General features: G+C 41.4%; 1 protein-coding gene across 1 annotated transcript in view; it reads left to right on the plus strand.

Annotated features, from left to right (window-relative positions):
- Positions 1-1,842: 1,842 nt before the first annotated feature.
- LOC139556115 (doublecortin domain-containing protein 2C-like) overlaps positions 1,843-21,325 on the plus strand; it is a 39,504-nt gene continuing 20,021 nt past the window's right edge. The window contains exons 1-6 of the mRNA XM_071369658.1: positions 1,843-2,216; positions 2,405-2,453; positions 6,316-6,392; positions 6,959-7,090; positions 7,370-7,519; positions 7,667-7,727. Of these exons, the coding sequence (XP_071225759.1) occupies positions 1,921-2,216; positions 2,405-2,453; positions 6,316-6,392; positions 6,959-7,090; positions 7,370-7,519; positions 7,667-7,727 (765 nt within the window). The 5' untranslated portion in view covers positions 1,843-1,920. The remainder of the gene's footprint in view (positions 2,217-2,404; positions 2,454-6,315; positions 6,393-6,958; positions 7,091-7,369; positions 7,520-7,666; positions 7,728-21,325) is intronic.

The following is a 21,325-nucleotide window of genomic DNA, read 5'->3' on the forward strand; positions in this document are numbered from 1 at the left end:
CCATTTGGTTCGTAGTAAATACACCCCCAGCGCAATAGAGACAAACCATTTCAAATAGAGTAGGTAGGACCCACACACACCATCCCTGGTGCCCTCTTTTCACTCACACTGAACCACTGTAGTCAAATACTAGATTTTGAGCGGCCTGCCAAGTTACAATGTTACAGGCATTGGTTACATGTTATTATAATGTAACAGGTTAGGTTACACAAGCTATCACAATGGAAACATCCACAGGTCGTGGTAAACACATGGGCCCACTGTACATACTGTCTACTGAGATGTAAGTCATCCCACCAGACAGAGCTTGTGTTACTCTAACTGTATCATGATGTCAACATGATGAAGGAAACTTCCCAGACTCCTATAAGATCGAAGCATGCTATTTGACCCGTGAGGAGTGGCATTATGTGCCTGCGTTCGAAATGGCACCCTATTCCCAATATAGTGCACTACTTTTGACCAGATCCCTATAGTCAGTAAGCCCTATGGGCTATGCTCAAAAGTAGTGCATCATTTAGGGAATAGGGTGCCATTTGGAACACAGACATGTGAGTTGCAGGTGGAGCAGCAACCATGGACACAAGTGGCAGGTGCTCCTGTCCCCACAGAAAGTATGTAAACCATTTCCTTAACATTCACTCCATTTGATTCAATGCATGGACATTTTCCTTTGGAAAGTATATTATTATAGAGTCAACATCTTAATGAATTGTGTATTTAAATATCCATATTCCAGACAGATGGAGAGAAATGCAATTGTGTGTTTATAAGCCTATTAGGTAAATAAACAATATTCAATGTGTATGTACTGTATAATGAATAAATCAAGTCAGGTCTTGGCAAATGTAAGGAAGATAGATAGATATCTGTCTTATTCGAGAGGTGTTGTGCTTGACAATTATTCTCTCTCTAATGAATTGCAGCCAAGTTTCTGTGAAGTGAAATGTCTGCCAAGTTGGTCCGAAAAGTCGACAGGCCAGACAATTAATTTTACCCTCCATGCACCAGTATATTCTGCCTCAGGACTAAAACGACTATTAAAACCAGTGATGATATACAGTAAAGGTATATCAGCCAATCTTAGTCTTTCGATCTGTTTTCTCTCTCTGTCTCTTTCTCTCTCCCTCTTTCATATTCTCTCTCTATAACAAATTATAACACATCAATTTGATATATTTCCTTTCAATTCTAGTTTCAGGCCCATCACAGGCACTTCTAAGGGTTCGGTTGATTCGCTGGTGCTGTCCGGACCTGTAAGTCACACGAGTCTGGTCATTACCCCAGATGAAGTTATTAGATGACTGAGACTCTGAGGTCATCCAACCTCCACCTTCTCTACTAAGCAGCCAAGACACAGTACGGGAGGCTTGTAAAAGAAAGATTAATCTACTAGGCCTAGTTGATGAAAAAGAGTTGAATTTGATATGTCATGTGTTACATTGAATTGAGAGGATCAAGTAATAGGCCATAGGCTTAATTTGAAGACCATAGATTATAAATGTCGCTGGTAGGACTTAATTTCTATGTATGCACTGGTAACATTCAGATAACAGATAAGCAAATTCCAAATTAAAAAATGCCATGCCCCTTGGTTGATTATGACATCATAAACACTTAGCCTCCGTTACCTGATTAGTTTCCATGACAATAACCTGTATCAATCACCTTCTGTGTGTCACAAACAAAAGAGCTTTCTGCAAACCTATCTGGCCCTAGATAAACTCCATGAATACCTGATAAGATGCTGCTGCACAGTCGGTTGAACACTGTAGCCTTGATTCTAGATACCCCAGGGTATTACCTAACCACTGGCTAATTCAACTTCTTTTGATACTTGACCTCTGTGACAGGCTGAAAGGAGTTCCACCATCTGTGCTGCCTGTCTGCTAGTTTGTAACCTGCTTAGAATATAGAACCATGTCTGCAATCCCAGGTAGAGCGACATCTCGCTCTCACCCCTCACCTATCAAAACCGTGGTGGTCTACAGGAACGGTGATGCGTTTTTCCCCGGAAGGAGGTTTGTGATCAATCCGCGCCAAGTGTCATCTTTCGATAGCTTTCTGAACACCGTTACTGGAGGAGTAGAGGCACCATTCGGAGCTGTACGGAATGTTTACACACCTAGGGAGGGACACCGGATTCAGAGTTTGGAGACTTTGCAGCATGGAGAGATATATGTTGCTGGTGGGACAGAGCGCTTCAAAAAAATTAAGTAAGCATTTTTTATGCCATATATTCCACACGGTTAAACATATTTTCCTTTCTCTATACAATAGCCTAATGTTAATAAATGATCACGTTTGTTATAGTCAAATGAAGAAAAAAAAGCCTATAGATTTAGACCAATATCGTGTGAAAGTAAAGATGTCACTTGACTCACATCGTTTTGGTGCCCTTTAGTTACTTTCACATCACTTTGAAGAAGCCCCAAAGAAAGAAGAGTGAGGTGGTAAGTAAAGTGTCATTCAGGTGCTACGTATTCTCTACCTCTCAAAAACTATAGAGCCCCACATTGAAGGTGTCATTAATACCCAGAAAACCTTGCGGTCAAACAGGGAAATGGTTTCAGTAGTTTTTCCACCATTCATTTTTCCCATAGGGAATTTTAGAAACCCTTAACATAAGGGCTGTGTTTAATTTAGTCTTACCCTGGCGTGACGTTTTGATAACCATGTAAATCTCTCTTGGACAAGGTGAGTTTCATCAGTACATTCAGCTCTATTTACTGTCCGATTCCAAAATGCTAATTAGCATCAAAATCATCGAAATGCTAATTAGCATTAAAAAAAATCGGCATCATGCAAACTACAAATCCCTGCAAGTTCCTGCATATCATCTCTAGCTGACACCTTTGCTAACATGTATTGTGTCATTTTAAAACTTGCACAATTTATTCATTACTACATTTAGCTAACATTAGATAGTTATCCAGAAATTTGTACCTTTGCCTCGATTCGGCAGTTTCGCCTAGATCATCATTTGTACTTCTTTATGATAGCCACATTAGCAGCTAATTAGCATTTCATTTTGGGGGGTAAATACAGGTGAATATATTGATAAACGTCACCTTGTCCTAGAGAGATTTACACAGTTATCAAAACGTCATGCCAGGGTAAGCCTACATGAAACACAGCCCTAAAAACCCCCTATGGGAAAATTGAATGGTGGAATAATTATTGGAACCATTTCTCTGTTTGACCCCTAGGTTTTATCAGTATTGTGACTCAAACTATGGTACTCTATTGGCGGCATTGTAACCTGGTCTCAGATTATTTTGTATTATTCTGTACATAAATGCGGGACACTCTATTTAGTATCGTATGTTACGGTTAGTATGGTATGTATTAATTTGTGGATGTCATCATTCATTTTGTATGATATGTTACGAATTACAATTAGTATAATATGTTATGAATTTACCATAAGTACAATAGAAGGCTTGCAGTTGATGTACGATGCCTCCTGGTGGCCATGTTGGAAGACCACCGCATTAATTCTGCCGACAACAACAGCCAAGTGGCTACTCCAAACTGCATGATAACAGTACCTAAAACTAGTTGAGTATTTGGCTATTCTAATAAGGCAGGAAACACAATGGGAAAACATGTGAACCGTTTCAGGAAACTAGGCATATGTCGCAAGTCACGACTTAACAGGAGAGCCATCTTAAACTTTTTAATTTTTTTAAATCAAAATGCGTTTTTTGGCAGAAATGCCAAATGCCACATGAACTTTCATGTGCCTTAATAACAAACTTGTATGTCATCTGTAAATGCGAATCAAATTGTTAAATTACAAGCCTTGTTGGTTAAGCCACAGAAAAAGGGAGCAACCTTCCCACTATCCATGATTGGCTGAGATAATGAGTGGGCTGGACATGCCGAGAGAGGAGTTCGCATTGGTTTGCCATATAGAAGGCTTCTGTCTATTTGAGCTGGTCAGTCTGTGCTGGTAATCCTGTCTAACGAGACAGTTTAAATAAACTGTAATATCTTATGCTTCATGGAGTCGTGGCTGAACGACAACATTATCAACATACAGCTGGCTGGTTATACGCTGTACTGGCAGGATATAACAGCGGCGTCTGGTAAGACAAGGGGCGGCGGACTATGCATTTTTGTAAATAACAGCTGGTGCACGATAACTAAGGAAGTCTTGAGGTTTTGCTTCCCTGAGGTAGAGTATCTCATGATAAGCTGTAGACCACACTATCTACCAAGAGAGTTTTCATCTGTATTTTTCTACATACCACCACAGACTGAAGCTGGCAGTAAGACCGCACTCAATGAGCTGTATTCCGCCATAAGAAAACAGGAAAACGCTCGTCTAGAGGTGGCCGGGTACTTTATTGCAGGGAAACTTAAATCTGTTTTACCAAATTTCTTTCAGCATGTTAAATGTGCAACCAGGGGGAAAAACACTCTGGACCACCTTTACTCCACACACAGAGACGCATACAAAGCTCTCCCTCGCCCTCCATTTGGCAAATCTGACCATAATTCTATCCTCCTGATTCCCGCTTACAAGCAAAAATTAAAGCAGGAAGCACCAGTGACAAGAAAAAAAGTGGTCAGATGAAGCAGATGCTACGCTACAGGACTGTTTTGCTAGCACAGACTGGAGTATGTTTTCGGGATTCCTCCGATGGCACTGAGGAGTACACCACATCAGTCATTGGCTTCATCAATAAGTGCATCAATGACGTCGTCCCTACAGTGACCGTATGTACATACCCCAACTAGAAGCCATGGATTACAGGCAACATTCACACTGAGTTAAAGGTTAGAGCTGCCGCTTTCAAGGAGCAGGACTCTAACCCAGAAGCTTATAAGAAATCGCGCTTGCAAGTAATTGTAATTGCAAAGTAGCTAAAAAGCAGTTGAAAAAAAGCTGATTTGAACATGCAACCTTTGGGTTGTTAGACACCTATCCATCCACCCTGACCAACCACCCTCCTTTATTTTTGTCTTAAGTAATCTGTCTTATGTAACCATGCCAAACGTAACATATCATACAAATCTTAGTGTTCCATGACGGCATCATTTGAATTACAATCCCGCCACTGTGTTTTAACATTTAGAAATGTCAATAATCATCGCTAGCGATATGGTTTTCGAAATATATGGCCCCTCATCTTTCATCAGAGAGAAAGAATGCTTAAAATAAAAAATACACTGTTTCCGTATCAGTTTTGCACAGATCCGTTACAATAGGTGCCCCCAGCCGATGAAACTACACTGCCTTTACACTTACCGAGTTACGATTACACACAGGTTTCCAGAGCATGCTAGATAGCTAATTAGCATAGGTGGTCACCTCTTGTCATCCGTCTGTTTTCCGTAAACAAGCGCTGTAAAATGGAGACATGGCCATGTGGGAACGCTAATCCTAACCCTATCAAGGTGTGTATCAATTGAACCTGTTTTTCTGATATCCTTATGCTTCCAAAACCATACCGCAAGCGATGCATGTTAATGTTCAGACCGAGCATCGGGGATCTTAACCAAACTCCTCCCTACAGAAGATGCCTTTGTCCAATGACTCTTATGTGTAATGGAACTGAGAATCGTGATCAAGGGCTATGTATTCTTTGGATATGTCCATTACTGCCACTACCAGGAATACTGGAAAAGAGCAGAGTATACATTCCAGCAATGAAATTATGCTGTGCAACATTGCTACAAGAAGCTAAAATATACAGTTAGTTTCCAGTGACAGTGTGTAGCTAACCTTGCAGTTATGAATTTCACATTTTGTAATTTTTTGTAATTTTAATTTTTTTATTTTTGTATCCCATTTTCTCCCCAATTTTCGTGGTATCCAATCGCTAGTAATTACTATCTTGTCTCATCGCTACAACTCCCGTACGGGCTCGGGAGAGACGAAGGTCGAAAGCCATGCGTCCTCCGAAGCACAACCCAACCAAGCCGCACTGCTTCTTAACACAGCACGCCTCCAACCCGGAAGCCAGCCGCACCAATGTGTCGGAGGAAACACTGTGTACCTGGCCCCCTTGGTTAGCGCGCACTGCGCCCGGCCCGCCACAGGAGTCGCTGGAGCGCGATGAGACAAGGATATCCCTACCGGCCAAACCCTCCCTAACCCGGATGACCTATGCCAATTGTGCATCGCCCCACGGACCTCCCGGTCGCGGCCGGCTGCGACAGAGCCTGGGCGCGAAGAATTTCACATTTGTACATCAGATAATTGAAATAATTTTGAATACTATGAAATACTGTGAGATGGAGCGAGGGACAGAAGACAAAATGAATGGGGTTGTGGTTATCTCTTTTTTTAATCCCTCCTTTCAGATAAAACCAGTGGTCCATAGCAGAATAATCGTGCCTGCACGGTGGAGGAAGTTTCTCCATGAGTCATGCACTATCAAGTCAGTACCGATTTCCCCAGTCGTCCCTTTACTAATGGGACTCTCCACGGGTTGCGTCCCAAACGGCACCCTATTCCCTATATAGCTAGTTCACTACCTTTGACCAGGGCCCATGGGGCTCTGGTCAAAGACACTGCACTATATAGGGAATAGGGCGTCGTTTGGGACATGGAACACACACAGCACTCCATTACTAACAGATTCCACCCCTGAGTCAAGCTAATAGAAGACTGCACACATGCCTCATTGAACTGATTCAATTGAGATTGGATTGGAATTGCAAAGCCATTTGTATTTAACTCATGGTGTTCATCTAGTCGTGGTACAATCAGCAACGCTTGCACATCATTTAACTTTGAGAAGAAAACCGAATGTCCTTGTAGGATGATATTGTTCTTTATGTTAATAATGGCATGGTAATGAGGAAAATGACAGATAGTATGCTAGAGCCTCAAGCCCTCAACAGTTGGGTAGCTATAGTGGAAATGAAGATTACTGTACATGTAGACAACCTTGTTGATGGATGGAGACACTGAATGTTGTGTTGTTGTGTTGTTTTGTTGTAGTGTTTTTACCAATGGAGATGTCTTGGTTCCTCCAGCTCGGATACTTATACCAAAGTATACTCTAAGGAGCTGGGAGAGAGTACTGGCCATGGTGACGGAGAAAGTGCACCTTCGCACTGGTGCTGTGCATAGGTAGGTCTACCCAGTAGACTGTATCTCTCAATGATTATCCACAGGCGTTTTGTTTGGCTTTTTTTAAACAATATTTGTATGTCCCAAATGGCAACCTATTCCCCATAGAGTGCACTACTTTTGACCAGAGGTCCTGGTCAAAAGTATTACACTATATAGGGAATAGGGTGCCATTTGGATGCATGACACTAACTGTAGTAACACCGCCGCCACCGATGGTTAAACTATATACTGTAGTCTACTTACCAACCATGTCTTTTCTGTGTGTTCTCTCGTCAGATTGTACACGTTAGATGGGACCCCATTATCCGGCTCAGTGGAGCTAGAGAACAGCCACTACTACGTAGCGACAGGAGTGGAGAGGTTCAGGCTCCTACCGTACTTCCACTGGGTACCCAGGAAAGGACTCATCCAAGACATCGGCCTAGGGTAAGTAATACATACCCTATGGCGCTTGGTCAAAAGAAGAGGACTAAATATAGGTTGCCATTTTGTTTACAGGCAATGTTTTGCTGTGTGTCACAACACAAAAAGGGTAAATATTGAATCCATCTGAAATATGTTTTTTTCCCCCAGTGTCCACAGTGACTTTCTACCACCAGTGATGAGGAAGGGAAAGCAGCACACAAGAGAACTGGTAAGTTCTCTGTAAGTGATAACGTTAAGAAATGTATATTTGTAATTTTCTTAAACTAAGCATTGCTGAGGCAATAACAGTAGTTTGTGTTGAATTATTGATAAAGTAATTTATAAAACTAGAGAGGTAGCTTGCTGAAAGTATTATTGCTGGATGTTGATATTTTGTTCAGGGAAATGTTCAGCTTCAGAATGTTATAGTAATAGTCTGAGTGAAAAGATGCTCATCAGAATTGGAGAGGATACTATATGATTATAAGTGGGTTGATGTAATCCTGCCTATAATAAAGTGATCACATCATCATATGCATGTTTCCCTTTTCACCAACCACTAGTAGTTTGACTATGTCCACTCTGAATATGGCCTATTTTTTTATTTTATTTAACTAGGCAAGTCAGTTAAGAACAAATTCTTATTTACAATGACGGGGAACAGTGGGTTAACTGCCTTATTCAGGGAAAGAACCACAGATTTTTACCTTGTCAGCTCGGGGATTCCACCTAGCAACCTTTCAGTTACTGGCCCAACGCTCTAACCACTAGGCTACCTGCCGCCACAAAATACAGACCATCAATACAGACTGTCAATACAGACCGTCAATTGAGTACTGTTAATACAGACCGCCAATACAGACCATTAATACAGAACGTCAATAGAGTACCGTTAATACAGACCGCCAATACAGACCAACAATACAGACCGTCAATAGAGTACCGTCAATAGAGTACTGTTATTACAGACCGTCAATAGAGTACCGCCAATAGAGTACCGTCAATAGAGTACCGTCAATAGAGTACCGTCAATAGAGTACCGACAATAGAGTACTGTTATTACAGACCGTCAATAGAGTACCGTCAATAGAGTACCGTCAATAGAGTACTGTTATCGCAGACCGCCAATAGAGTACCGTCAATAGAGTACCGTCAATAGAGTACCGCCAATAGAGTACCGTCAATAGAGTACCGTCAATAGAGTACTGTTATTACAGACCGTCAATAGAGTACCGCCAATAGAGTACTGTTAATAGAGTACCGCCAATAGAGTACTGTTATTACAGACCGTCAATAGAGTACCGTCAATAGAGTACCGTCAATAGAGTACCGTCAATAGAGTACCGTCAATAGAGTACCGTCAATAGAGTACCGCCAATAGAGTACTGTTATTACAGCCCGTCAATAGAGTACTGTTATTACAGACCGTCAATATAGTACCGTCAATATAGTACCGTCAATAGAGTACCGTCAATAGAGTACTGTTATTACAGACCGTCAATAGAGTACCATCAATAGAGTACCGTCAATAGAGTACTGTTATTACAGACCGTCAATAGAGTACCGCCAATAGAGTACCGTCAATAGAGTACCGTCAATAGAGTACCGTCAATAGAGTACCGTCAATAGAGTACCGTCAATAGATTACTGTTAATAGAGTACCGCCAATAGAGTACTGTTATTACAGACCGTCAATAGAGTACCGTCAATAGAGTACCGTCAATAGAGTACCGTCAATAGAGTACCGTCAATAGAGTACTGTTATTACAGACCGTCAATAGAGTACCGTCAATAGAGTACCGTCAATAGAGTACTGTTAATAGAGTACCGCCAATAGAGTACTGTTATTACAGACCGTCAATAGAGTACCACCAATAGAGTACTGTTATTACAGACCGTCAATAGAGTACCGCGAATAGAGTGCTGTTAATACAGACTGTCAATAGAGTACTGTCAATAGAGTACCGTCAATAGAGTACCGTCAATAGAGTACTGTTAATAGGGTACCGTCAATAGAGTACCGTCAATAGAGTACCGTCAATAGAGTACCGTCAATAGAGTACCGCCAATAGAGTACTGTTATTACAGACCGTCAATAGAGTACCGTCAATAGAGTACCGCCAATAGAGTACTGTTATTACAGACCGTCAATAGAGTACCATCAATAGAGTACCGCCAATAGAGTACCGTCAATAGAGTCCAGCCAATAGAGTCACGCCAATAGAGTCACGCCAATAGAGTACCGTCAATAAAGTACCGCGAATAGAGTACCGCGAATAGAGTACCGCGAATAGAGTACCGTCAATAGAGTACCGTTATTACAGACCGTCAATAGAGTACTGTCAATAGAGTACTGTCAATAGAGTACTGTTAATACAGACCGTCAATGGAGTACTGTTAATACAGACTGTCACTAGAGTACTGTTATTACAGACCGTCAATAGAGTACCGTCAATAGAGTACCGTCAATAGAGTACCGTCAATAGAGTACCTTTAATACAGACCGTCACTAGAGTACTGTTATTACAGACCGTCAATAGAGTACCGTCAATAGAGTACCGTCAATAGAGTACGGTTAATAGAGTACCGCCAATAGAGTACTGTTATTACAGACCGTCAATAGAGTACCATCAATAGAGTACCGTCAATAGAGTACTGTCAATAGAGTACCACCAATAGAGTACTAATATTACAGACCGTCAATAGAGTACCGCGAATAGAGTGCTGTTAATGCAGACTGTCAATAGAGTACTGTCAATAGAGTACCGTCAATAGAGTACCGTCAATAGAGTACTGTTAATAGGGTACCGTCAATAGAGTACCGTCAATAGAGTACCGTCAATAGAGTACTGTTAATAGAGTACCGTCAATAGAGTACCGTCAATAGAGTGCTGTTAATAGGGTACCGTCAATAGAGTACCGTCAATAGAGTACCGTCAATAGAGTACCGCCAATAGAGTACCGTCAATAGAGTGCTGTTATTACAGACCGTCAATAGAGTACTGTCAATAGAGTACCGTCAATAGGGTTTTGTCAATAGAGTACCGTCAATAGAGTACCGTTATTACAGACCATCAATAGAGTACTGTCAATAGAGTACTGTCAAAAGAGTACTGTCAATAGAGTACTGTTAATACAGACCGTCAATGGAGTACTGTTAATACAGACTGTCAAAAGAGTACCATCAATAGAGTACTGTCAATAGAGTACCGTCAATAGAGTACCACCAATAGAGTACTGTTATTACAGACCGTCAATAGAGTACCGCGAATAGAGTGCTGTTAATGCAGACTGTCAATAGAGTACTGTCAATAGAGTACCGTCAATAGAGTACCGTCAATAGAGTACTGTTAATAGGGTACCGTCAATAGAGTACCGTCAATAGAGTACCGTCAATAGAGTACTGTTAATAGAGTACCGTCAATAGAGTACCGTCAATAGAGTGCTGTTAATAGGGTACCGTCAATAGAGTACCGTCAATAGAGTACCGTCAATAGAGTACCGCCAATAGAGTACTGTTATTACAGACCGTCAATAGAGTACCATCAATAGAGTACCGCCAATAGAGTACCGCCAATAGAGTGCTGTTATTACAGACCGTCAATAGAGTACTGTCAATAGAGTACCGTCAATAGGGTTTTGTCAATAGAGTACCGTCAATAGAGTCCAGCCAATAGAGTCACGCCAATAGAGTCACGCCAATAGAGTACCGTCAATAGAGTACCGTCAATAGAGTACCGCGAATAGAGTACCGCAAATAGAGTACCGTCAATAGAGTACCGTCAATAGAGTACCGTTATTACAGACCGTCAATAGAGTACTGTCAATAGAGTACTGTCAAAAGAGTACTGTCAATAGAGTACTGTTAATACAGACCGTCAATGGAGTACTGTTAATACAGACTGTCAAAAGAGTACCATCAATAGAGTACTGTCAATAGAGTACCGTCAATAGAGTACTGTTAATAAAGACCGTCACTAGAGTACTGTTATTACAGACCGTCAATAGAGTACCGTCAATAGAGTACTGTTATTACAGACCGTCAATAGAGTACCGTCAATAGAGTACCGTCAATAGAGTACTGTTATTACAGACCGTCAATAGAGTACCGTCAATAGAGTACCGTCAATAGAGTGCCGTCAATAGAGTACTGTTATTACAGACCGTCAATAGAGTACTGTTATTACAGACCGTCAATAGAGTACCGTCAATAGAGTACCGTCAATAGAGTAGTGTCAATAGAGTACTGTTATTACAGACCGTCAATAGAGTACCGTCAATAGAGTACCGCCAATATAGTACTGTTATTACAGACCGTCAATAGAGTACCATCAATAGAGTACAGCCAATAGAGTACCGCCAATAGAGTGCTGTTATTACAGACCGTCAATAGAGTACTGTCAATAGAGTACCGTCAATAGAGTCTTGTCAATAGAGTACCGTCAATAGAGTCCAGCCAATAGAGTCACGCCAATAGAGTCACGCCAATAGAGTACCGTCAATAGAGTACCGTCAATAGAGTACAGCGAATAGAGTACCGCGAATAGAGTACCGTCAATAGAGTACCGTCAATAGAGTACCGTTATTACAGACCGTCAATAGAGTACTGTCAATAGAGTACTGTCAATAGAGTACTGTCAATAGAGTACTGTTAATACAGACCATCAATGGAGTACTGTTAATACAGACTGTCAAAAGAGTACCATCAATAGAGTACCGTCAATAGAGTAATGTTAATACAGACTGTCACTAGAGTACTGTTATTACAGACCGTCAATAGAGTACCGTCAATAGAGTACTGTTATTACAGACCGTCAATAGAGTACCATCAATAGAGTACTTTCAATAGAGTACCGTCAATAGAGTACCGTCAATAGAGTACCGTCAATAGAGTACCGTCAATAGAGTACTGTTATTACAGACCGTCAATAGAGTACCGTCAATAGAGTACCGTCAATAGAGTACCGTCAATAGAGTGCCGTCAATAGAGTACTGTTATTACAGACTGTCAATAGAGTGCCGTCAATAGAGTACCGTCAATAAAGTACTGTTATTACAGACCGTCAATAGAATACCATCAATAGATTACTGTTAATAGAGTACCGCCAATAGAGTACTGTTATTACAGACCGTCAATAGAGTACCGTCAATAGAGTACTGTCAATAGAGTACCGTTATTACAGACCGTCAATAGAGTACAGTTATTACAGACTGTCAATAGAGTACCGTCAATAGAGTACTGTCAATAGAGTACTGTTAATACAGACCGTCAATGGAGTACTGTTAATACCGTCAATAGAGTACAGTTATTACAGACTGTCAATAGAGTACCGTCAATAGAGTACTGTCAATAGAGTACCGTCAATAGAGTACTGTTATTACAGACCGTCAATAGAGTACTGTAAATACAGACCGTCACTAGAGTACTGTTATTACAGACCGTCAATAGAGTAACGTCAATAGAGTACTGTTATTACAGACCGTCAATAGAGTACCGTCAATAGAGTACTGTTATTACAGACCGTCAATAGAGTACCGTCAATAGAGTACCGTCAATAGAGTACTGTTATTACAGACCGTCAATAGAGTACCGTCAATAGAGTACCGTCAATAGAGTACCGTCAATAGAGTGCCGTCAATAGAGTACTGTTATTACAGACCGTCAATAGAGTACCGTCAATAGAGTACCGTCAATAGAGTACCGTCAGTAGAGTACCGTCAATAAAGTACTGTTATTACAGACCGTCAATAGAATACCATCAATAGATTACTGTTAATAGAGTACCGCCAATAGAGTACTGTTATTACAGACCGTCAATAGAGTACCGTCAATAGAGTACTGTCAATAGAGTACCGTTATTACAGACCGTCAATAGAGTACAGTTATTACAGACTGTCAATAGAGTACCGTCAATAGAGTACTGTCAATAGAGTACTGTCAATAGAGTACTGTCAATACAGACCGTCAATAGAGTACTGTTAATACAGACCGTCACTAGAGTACTGTTATTACAGACCGCCAATAGAGTACCGTCAATAGAGTACTGTTATTACAGACCGTCAATAGAGTACCGTCAATAGAGTACTGTTATTACAGACCGTCAATAGAGTACCGTCAATAGAGTACCGTCAATAGAGTACTGTTATTACAGACTGTCAATAGAGTCCTGCCAATAGAGTACCGCCAATAGAGTACCGTCAATCGAGTACCGCCAATAGAGTACCGTCAATAGAGTACTGTTATTACAGACCATCAATAGAGTACCGTCAATAGAGTACCACCAATAGAGTACTGTTATTACAGACCGTCAATAGAGTACCGTCAATAGAGTACCGTCAATAGAGTACTGTTATTACAGACCGTCAATAGAGTACCGTCAATAGAGTACCGTCAATAGAGTACTGTTATTACAGACCGTCAATAGAGTACTGCCAATAGAGTACCGTCAATAGAGTACCGTCAATAGAGTACCGCCAATAGAGTACCGTCAATAGAGTACTGTTATTACAGACCGTCACTAGAGTACTGTTATTACAGACCGTCAATAGAGTACCGTCAATAGAGTGCTGTTATTACAGACCGTCAATAGAGTACCGTCAATAGAGTACTGTTATTACAGACCGTCAATAGAGTACCATCAATAGAGTACTGTTATTACAGACCGTGAATAGAGTACTGCCAATATAGTACCGTCAATAGAGTACCGTCAATAGAGTACCGCCAATAGAGTACCGCCAATAGAGTACCGCCAATAGAGTACCGTCAATAGAGTACCGTCAATAGAGTACTGTTATTACAGACTGTCAATAGAGTACCGTCAATAGAGTACCGTCAATAAAGTACTGTTATTACAGACCGTCAATAGAATACCATCAATAGATTACTGTTAATAGAGTACCGCCAATAGAGTACTGTTATTACAGACCGTCAATAGAGTACCGTCAATAGAGTACTGTCAATAGAGTACCGTTATTACAGACCGTCAATAGAGTACAGTTATTACAGACTGTCAATAGAGTACCGTCAATAGAGTACTGTCAATAGAGTACTGTCAATAGAGTACTGTTAATACAGACCGTCAATAGAGTACTGTTAATACAGACCGTCACTAGAGTACTGTTATTACAGACCGTCAATAGAGTACCGTCAATAGAGTACTGTTATTACAGACCGTCAATAGAGTACCGTCAATAGAGTACTGTTATTACAGACCGTCAATAGAGTACGGTCAATAGAGTACCGTCAATAGAGTACTGTTATTACAGACTGTCAATAGAGTCCTGCCAATAGAGTACCGCCAATAGAGTACCGTCAATCGAGTACCGCCAATAGAGTACCGTCAATAGAGTGCTGTTATTACAGACCGTCAATAGAGTACCGTCAATAGAGTACTGTTATTACAGACCGTCAATAGAGTACCATCAATAGAGTACCGTCAATAGAGTACTGTTATTACAGACCGTCAATAGAGTACCGTCAATAGAGTACCATCAATAGAGTACTGTTATTACAGACCGTCAATAGAGTACTGCCAATAGAGTACCGTCAATAGAGTACCGTCAATAGAGTACTGTTATTACAGACTGTCAATAGAGTACCGTCAATAGAGTACCGTCAATAAAGTACTGTTATTACAGACCGTCAATAGAATACCATCAATAGATTACTGTTAATAGAGTACCGCCAATAGAGTACTGTTATTACAGACCGTCAATAGAGTACCGTCAATAGAGTACTGTCAATAGAGTACCGTTATTACAGACTGTCAATAGAGTACCGTCAATAGAGTACTGTCAATAGAGTACTGTCAATAGAGTACTGTTAATACAGACCGTCAATAGAGTACTGTTAATACAGACCGTCACTAGAGTACTGTTATTACAGACCGTCAATAGAGTACCGTCAATAGAGTACTGTTATTACAGACCGTCAATAGAGTACCGTCAATAGAGTACTGTTATTACAGACCGTCAATAGAGTACGGTCAATAGAGTACCGTCAATAGAGTACTGTTATTACAGACTGTCAATAGAGTCCTGCCAATAGAGTACCGCCAATAGAGTACCGTCAATCGAGTACCGCCAATAGAGTACCGTCAATAGAGTACTGTTATTACAGACCGTCAATAGAGTACCGTCAATAGAGTACCACCAATAGAGTACTGTTATTACAGACCGTCAATAGAGTACCGTCAATAGAGTACCGTCAATAGAGTACTGTTATTACAGACCGTCAATAGAGTAGCGTCAATAGAGTACCGTCAATAGAGTACTGTTATTACAGACCGTCAATAGAGTACTGCCAATAGAGTACCGTCAATAGAGTACCGTCAATAGAGTACCGCCAATAGAGTACCGTCAATAGAGTACTGTTATTACAGACCGTCACTAGAGTACTGTTATTACAGACCGTCAATAGAGTACCGTCAATAGAGTGCTGTTATTACAGACCGTCAATAGAGTACCGTCAATAGAGTACTGTTATTACAGACCGTCAATAGAGTACCATCAATAGAGTACTGTTATTACAGACCGTGAATAGAGTACTGCCAATATAGTACCGTCAATAGAGTACCGTCAATAGAGTACCGCCAATAGAGTACCGCCAATAGAGTACCGCCAATAGAGTACCGTCAATAGAGTACCGTCAATAGAGTACTGTTATTACAGACCGTCAATAGAGTACTGTTATTACAGACCGCCAATAGAGTACCGTCAATAGAGTACTGTTATTACATACTGTCAATAGAGTACCGTCAATAGAGTACCGTCAATAGGGTACCGTCAATAGAGTACCGTCACTAGAGTACCCGTCAATAGAGTACCGTCAATAGAGTACCGTCACTAGAGTACCGTCAATAGAGTACCGTCAATAGATTACTGTTAATAGGGGACCGTCAATAGAGTACCGTCAATAGAGTACCGTCAATAGAGTACCGTCAATAGAGTACCGTTAATAGGGTACCGTCAATAGAGTACTGTTAATAGAGTACCGTCAATAGAGTACCGTCAATAGAGTACCGTTAATAGGGTACCGTCAATAGAGTACCGTCAATGGAGTACCGTCAATAGAGTACCGTCAATAGAGTACTGTTATAACAGACCGTCAATAGAGTACTGTTAATACAGACCGTCAATACAGACCGCCAATACAGACCGTTAATACAGACCATCAATACACTAAGTTCTGTTAATAGGGTGTCCTTTTAGAAAACAGCACTATTTAATGTGTGTATAATTGGGATTGAATCAGGTAATTACAGCATATATGACTCCTCCTGATACGTCCTTCTAAAACAATCGTCTAAAATGATTTGCGGCTTAAATGACTTCACATTGCAAATGAGTTAATGAAGCATGATCAAGTCATTGGAAGAGGAGAGCAACATCACTAAGGAGGAAAAGCATCTCTCTCTCTCTCTCTCTCTCTCTCTCTCTCTCTCTCTCTCTCTCTCTCTCTCTCTCTCTCTCTCTCTCTCTCTCTCTCTCTCTCTCTCTGTCCTTCAGATCAGATGAGTTATTGTTGGGCGCTAAGCTGTCAGTTTCCATGGTAATAAAGAGATATTTCACGTTGACCTTTTCTAAAAACCAAAGAGCTGAGTCGGCACACTAGCTCACTCCCCTCAGTCATTTAAACCCTTATATCTGAGACACTTATCTTTATTCACACCGGGGTGTCCAGGAGTAGTGACAACACACAGTACACTGTGTATGTGTGTGTGTGTGTGTGTGTATGTGTATGTGTATGTGTGTGTGTGTGTGTGTGTGTGTGTGTGTGTGTGTGTGTGTGTGTGTGTGTGTGTGTGTGTGTGTGTGTGTGTGTGTGTGTGTGTGTGTGTGTGTGTGTGTGTGTGTCCTTGCATGAGTGAGTATCATATGTTGTAATTAATCACAATAGAGATTGTTTGGCTCAAGAGGAATTAAGGATGTCGGTCGGTTGTGTTTTCACGCTAGGTCAATCTGTTGAAGGGCATCTAAAGCTGCCTGAACCATTCTGAATGAAAACCTCATCAATATTTGTTGTGGTTTGACATTAAAGCCACTTAACGTTTTTGATTGGACACATCATGCAAGGAGACACTTTTATACCACTAATTGGTTATTTCTACTACGTTACACAGATTAGGCTGGTCCCAAATGGCATCCTATTCCCTAAATAGTGCTCTACTGTTGTCCAGAGTTCACACACTGACTGAAACTATTTCAATATCTGATTAACCAGGACTTGAGATGGCAATACTCTTCTTTTCAATAAATTGATTATAATCCAGATGGGCTCATTAGCGTTTCATCACATTACTTTTGGAGTTTTGCCAAGTCCTGAACAAAATGAATCAATCTTTGGTTTGAAAATTCTGCATTGCTTCAACTGATGTTGTCTTCTCAGTACATACCACACGGGGGCGACAGAGGATCAGCTATTGGCTCATCAGCCCTTCAGAGAGTCAACAACTCATATTCATTCTTTCTTTCTTTCTCACGACTGTTTCTCTCACTGGCACTTTTTTAACTACAGCTACATCTAATGCTACTCGGCCGCTGGTGTCTGGTCTGTACAGTACATGATGATTGAAGTGCTGTCTGGCCCCATAGCCTTAGATCAGAGGTAGGCAACAGTTGGCCCGCGGGTCAAAACCGGCCTGCAAGTATATTTTTTTGCTCCCCCCAAGGTTTAAAAAAACAAAAACAAAAAAGTTTTTGGTAAAAAAAATACAGTAAAAACACCAGGAATTCAGCTTAAAATTTGTTTAATGTAGGAAATATGTTCCCAAGTATTCCCACAAAAAAATGAGATACAGTGGGGAGAACAAGTATTTGATACACTGCCGATTTTGCAGGTTTTCCTACTTACAAAGCATGTAGAGGTCTGTAATTTTTATCATAGGTACACTTCAACTATGAGAGACGGAATCTAAAACAAAAATCCAGAAAATCACATTGTATGATTTTTAAGTAATTAATTTGCATTTTATTGCATGACATAAGTATTTGATACATCAGAAAAGCAGAACCTAATATTTGGTACAGAAACCTTTGTTTGCAATTACAGAGATCATACGTTTCCTGTAGTTCTTGACTAGGTTTGCACACACTGCAGCAGGGATTTTGGCCCACTCCTCCCTACAGATCTTCTCCAGATCCTTCAGGTTTCGGGGCTGTCGCTGGGCAATACGGACTTTCAGCTCCCTCCAAAGATTTTCTATTGGGTTCAGGTCTGGAGACTGGCTAGGCCACTCCAGGACCTTGAGATGCTTCTTACGGAGCCACTCCTTAGTTGCCATGGCTGTGTGCTTCGTGTCGTTGTCATGCTGGAAGACCCAGCCACGACCCATCTTCAATGCTCTTACTGAGGGAAGGAGGTTGTTGGCCAAGATCTCGCGATACATGGCCCCATCCATCCTCCCCTCAATACGGTGCAGTCGTCCTGTCCCCTTTGCAGAAAAGCATCCCCAAAGAATGATGTTTCCACCTCCATGCTTCACGGTTGGGATGGTGTTCTTGGGGTTGTACTCATACTTCTTCTTCCTCCAAACACGGCGAGTGGAGTTAGACCAAAAAGCTCTATTTTTGTCTCATCAGACCACATTTCCTTCTCCCATTCCTCCTCTGGATCATCCAGATGGTCATTGGCAAACTTCAGACGGGCCTGGACATGCACTGGCTTAAGCAGGGGGACCTTGCGTGCGCTGCAGGATTTTAATCCATGACGGCGTAGTGTGTTACTAATGGTTTTCTTTGAGACTGTGGTCCCAGCTCTCTTCAGGTCATTGACCAGGTCCTGCCGTGTAGTTCTGGGCTGATCCCTCACCTTCCTCATGATCATTGATGCCCCACGAGGTGAAATCTTGCATGGAGCCCCAGACCGAGGGTGATTGACCGTCATCTTGAACTTCTTCCATTTTCTAATAATTGCGCCAACAGTTGTTTCCTTCTCACCAAGCTGCTTGCCTATTGTCCTGTAGCCCATCCCAGCCTTGTGCAGGTCTACAATTTTATCCCTGATGTCCTTACACAGCTCTCTGGTCTTGGCTATTGTGGAGAGGTTGGAATCTGTTTGATTGAGTGTGTAGACAGGTGTCTTTTATACAGGTAACGAGTTCAAACAGGTGCAGTTAATACAGGTAATGAGTGGAGAACAGGAGGGCTTCTTAAAGAAAAACTAACAGGTCTGTGAGAGCCGGAATTCTTACTGGTTGGTAGGTGATCAAATACTTATGTCATGCAATAAAATGCAAATTAATTATTTAAAAATCATACAATGTGATTTTCTGGATTTTTGTTTTAGATTCCGTCTCTCACAGTTGAAGTGTACCTATGATAAAAATGACAGACCTCTACATGCTTTGTAAGTAGGAAAACCTGCAAAATCGGCAGTGTATCAAATACTTGTTCTCCCCACTGTATGTAATCAAGGTATGAAATAATTATTTTTAAATACAATGTATTTTTGGGCTTAGTTGTGGTACATTTGCAGTGTACAATTATAATTGTGTTCCGGCCCCCCAGACTATTTGCTCCGACAAAAATCGTCCCACGGCTGAATCTAGTTGCCTACTCCTGCTTTATATGTAATGTCCATGCTGCCCCTGCTGTGTGGCGGCCCTTCATAGAAAGCTGTTTGAGAAGGGAGCCTATGGCGAGGTCATTAGCCCAGTCCATCACTCTAATGCTGAGTGTTTGATCGTGCAATGCTGGCTGGGGGAGATAAATGCAAGAATTCTTCTTACTGTAGCTTATCATTCATCAGACGTTTTTATTTCTTGACTGTTGTCAAGAAATGTATCAGATGTGTTCTATTTAATAGGCACCAAACATAACCCAAACAGGGATGCACTTACATGAATTTGATCATTAAAATATCCTTGTTTTCCTTTTTCGTTGCAAAATGTTCTGCTGCGGTGTGCATTAATGAATACAAAACCCTGATGTTGAGGTTAGAACATTAGAACATTTCTGTTTCTATTGAGTGCGCTGAGTGTGACACAGACAGAAGTGTTTTATTTTTTATTTGTATTTTTTTCCCCCTTTTCGATCTTGTCTCATCGCTTCAGCTCCCCAACGGGCTCGGGAGGCAAAGGTTGAGTCATGCGTCCTCTGAAACATGACCCGCCTAACCACGCTTCTTAACACCCGCCTGCCAGCTGCACCAATGTGTCGGAGGAAACACCGTTCAACTGACAACGAGGTCAGCCTGCAGGCACCCGGCCCGCCACAAGGAGTCACTAGAGCACGATGAGCCAAGTAAAGCCCCCCTGCCAAACCCTCCCCTAATCCGGACGACGCTGGGCCAATTGTTCTCAGCCCTTTTGGACTCCTGATCACAGCCAGTTGTGATACAGCCCGGGATCGAACCCGGGTCTGTAGTGACACCTCTAGCACTGCGATGCAGTGCCTTAGACCGCTGCGCCACTCGGGAGGCCCCAGACAGAAATATTCTGTTCACTACAGTTTTTCTGCAAGACATGACTACTGAACTCTTTTACTTACAGCATCTTACCAGTGATCGTGATACGATTGCTTGTTTAACCTACTTTGATTGAATGCACTGATTGTCAGTCGCTGCCGTATCTATAGCAGTTGGCTGGTATTTTCACTCGATGTTCATTTCTCATTTCTGATGTCTCTTGTGTGATGTCCACTTTGACTTGCTATGTGTTGTATAGTATTGTATATACAGTGTAGCCTATATTTCTGCCCTGTTTCCATCCAATGTTAAATCCACAATGTCATGGGGATCTGGATGAATTCCTAAACCCTTCAGAGTTCAAATAGGGATTTATGAAGGTCCAAAATGGCATGTTATTGCCACAGGGAGGCTTGTTGGAA

The sequence above is a fragment of the Salvelinus alpinus genome, chromosome 27 (genome assembly GCF_045679555.1).
Source record: "Salvelinus alpinus chromosome 27, SLU_Salpinus.1, whole genome shotgun sequence".
Lineage (NCBI taxonomy): Eukaryota > Metazoa > Chordata > Actinopteri > Salmoniformes > Salmonidae > Salvelinus > Salvelinus alpinus.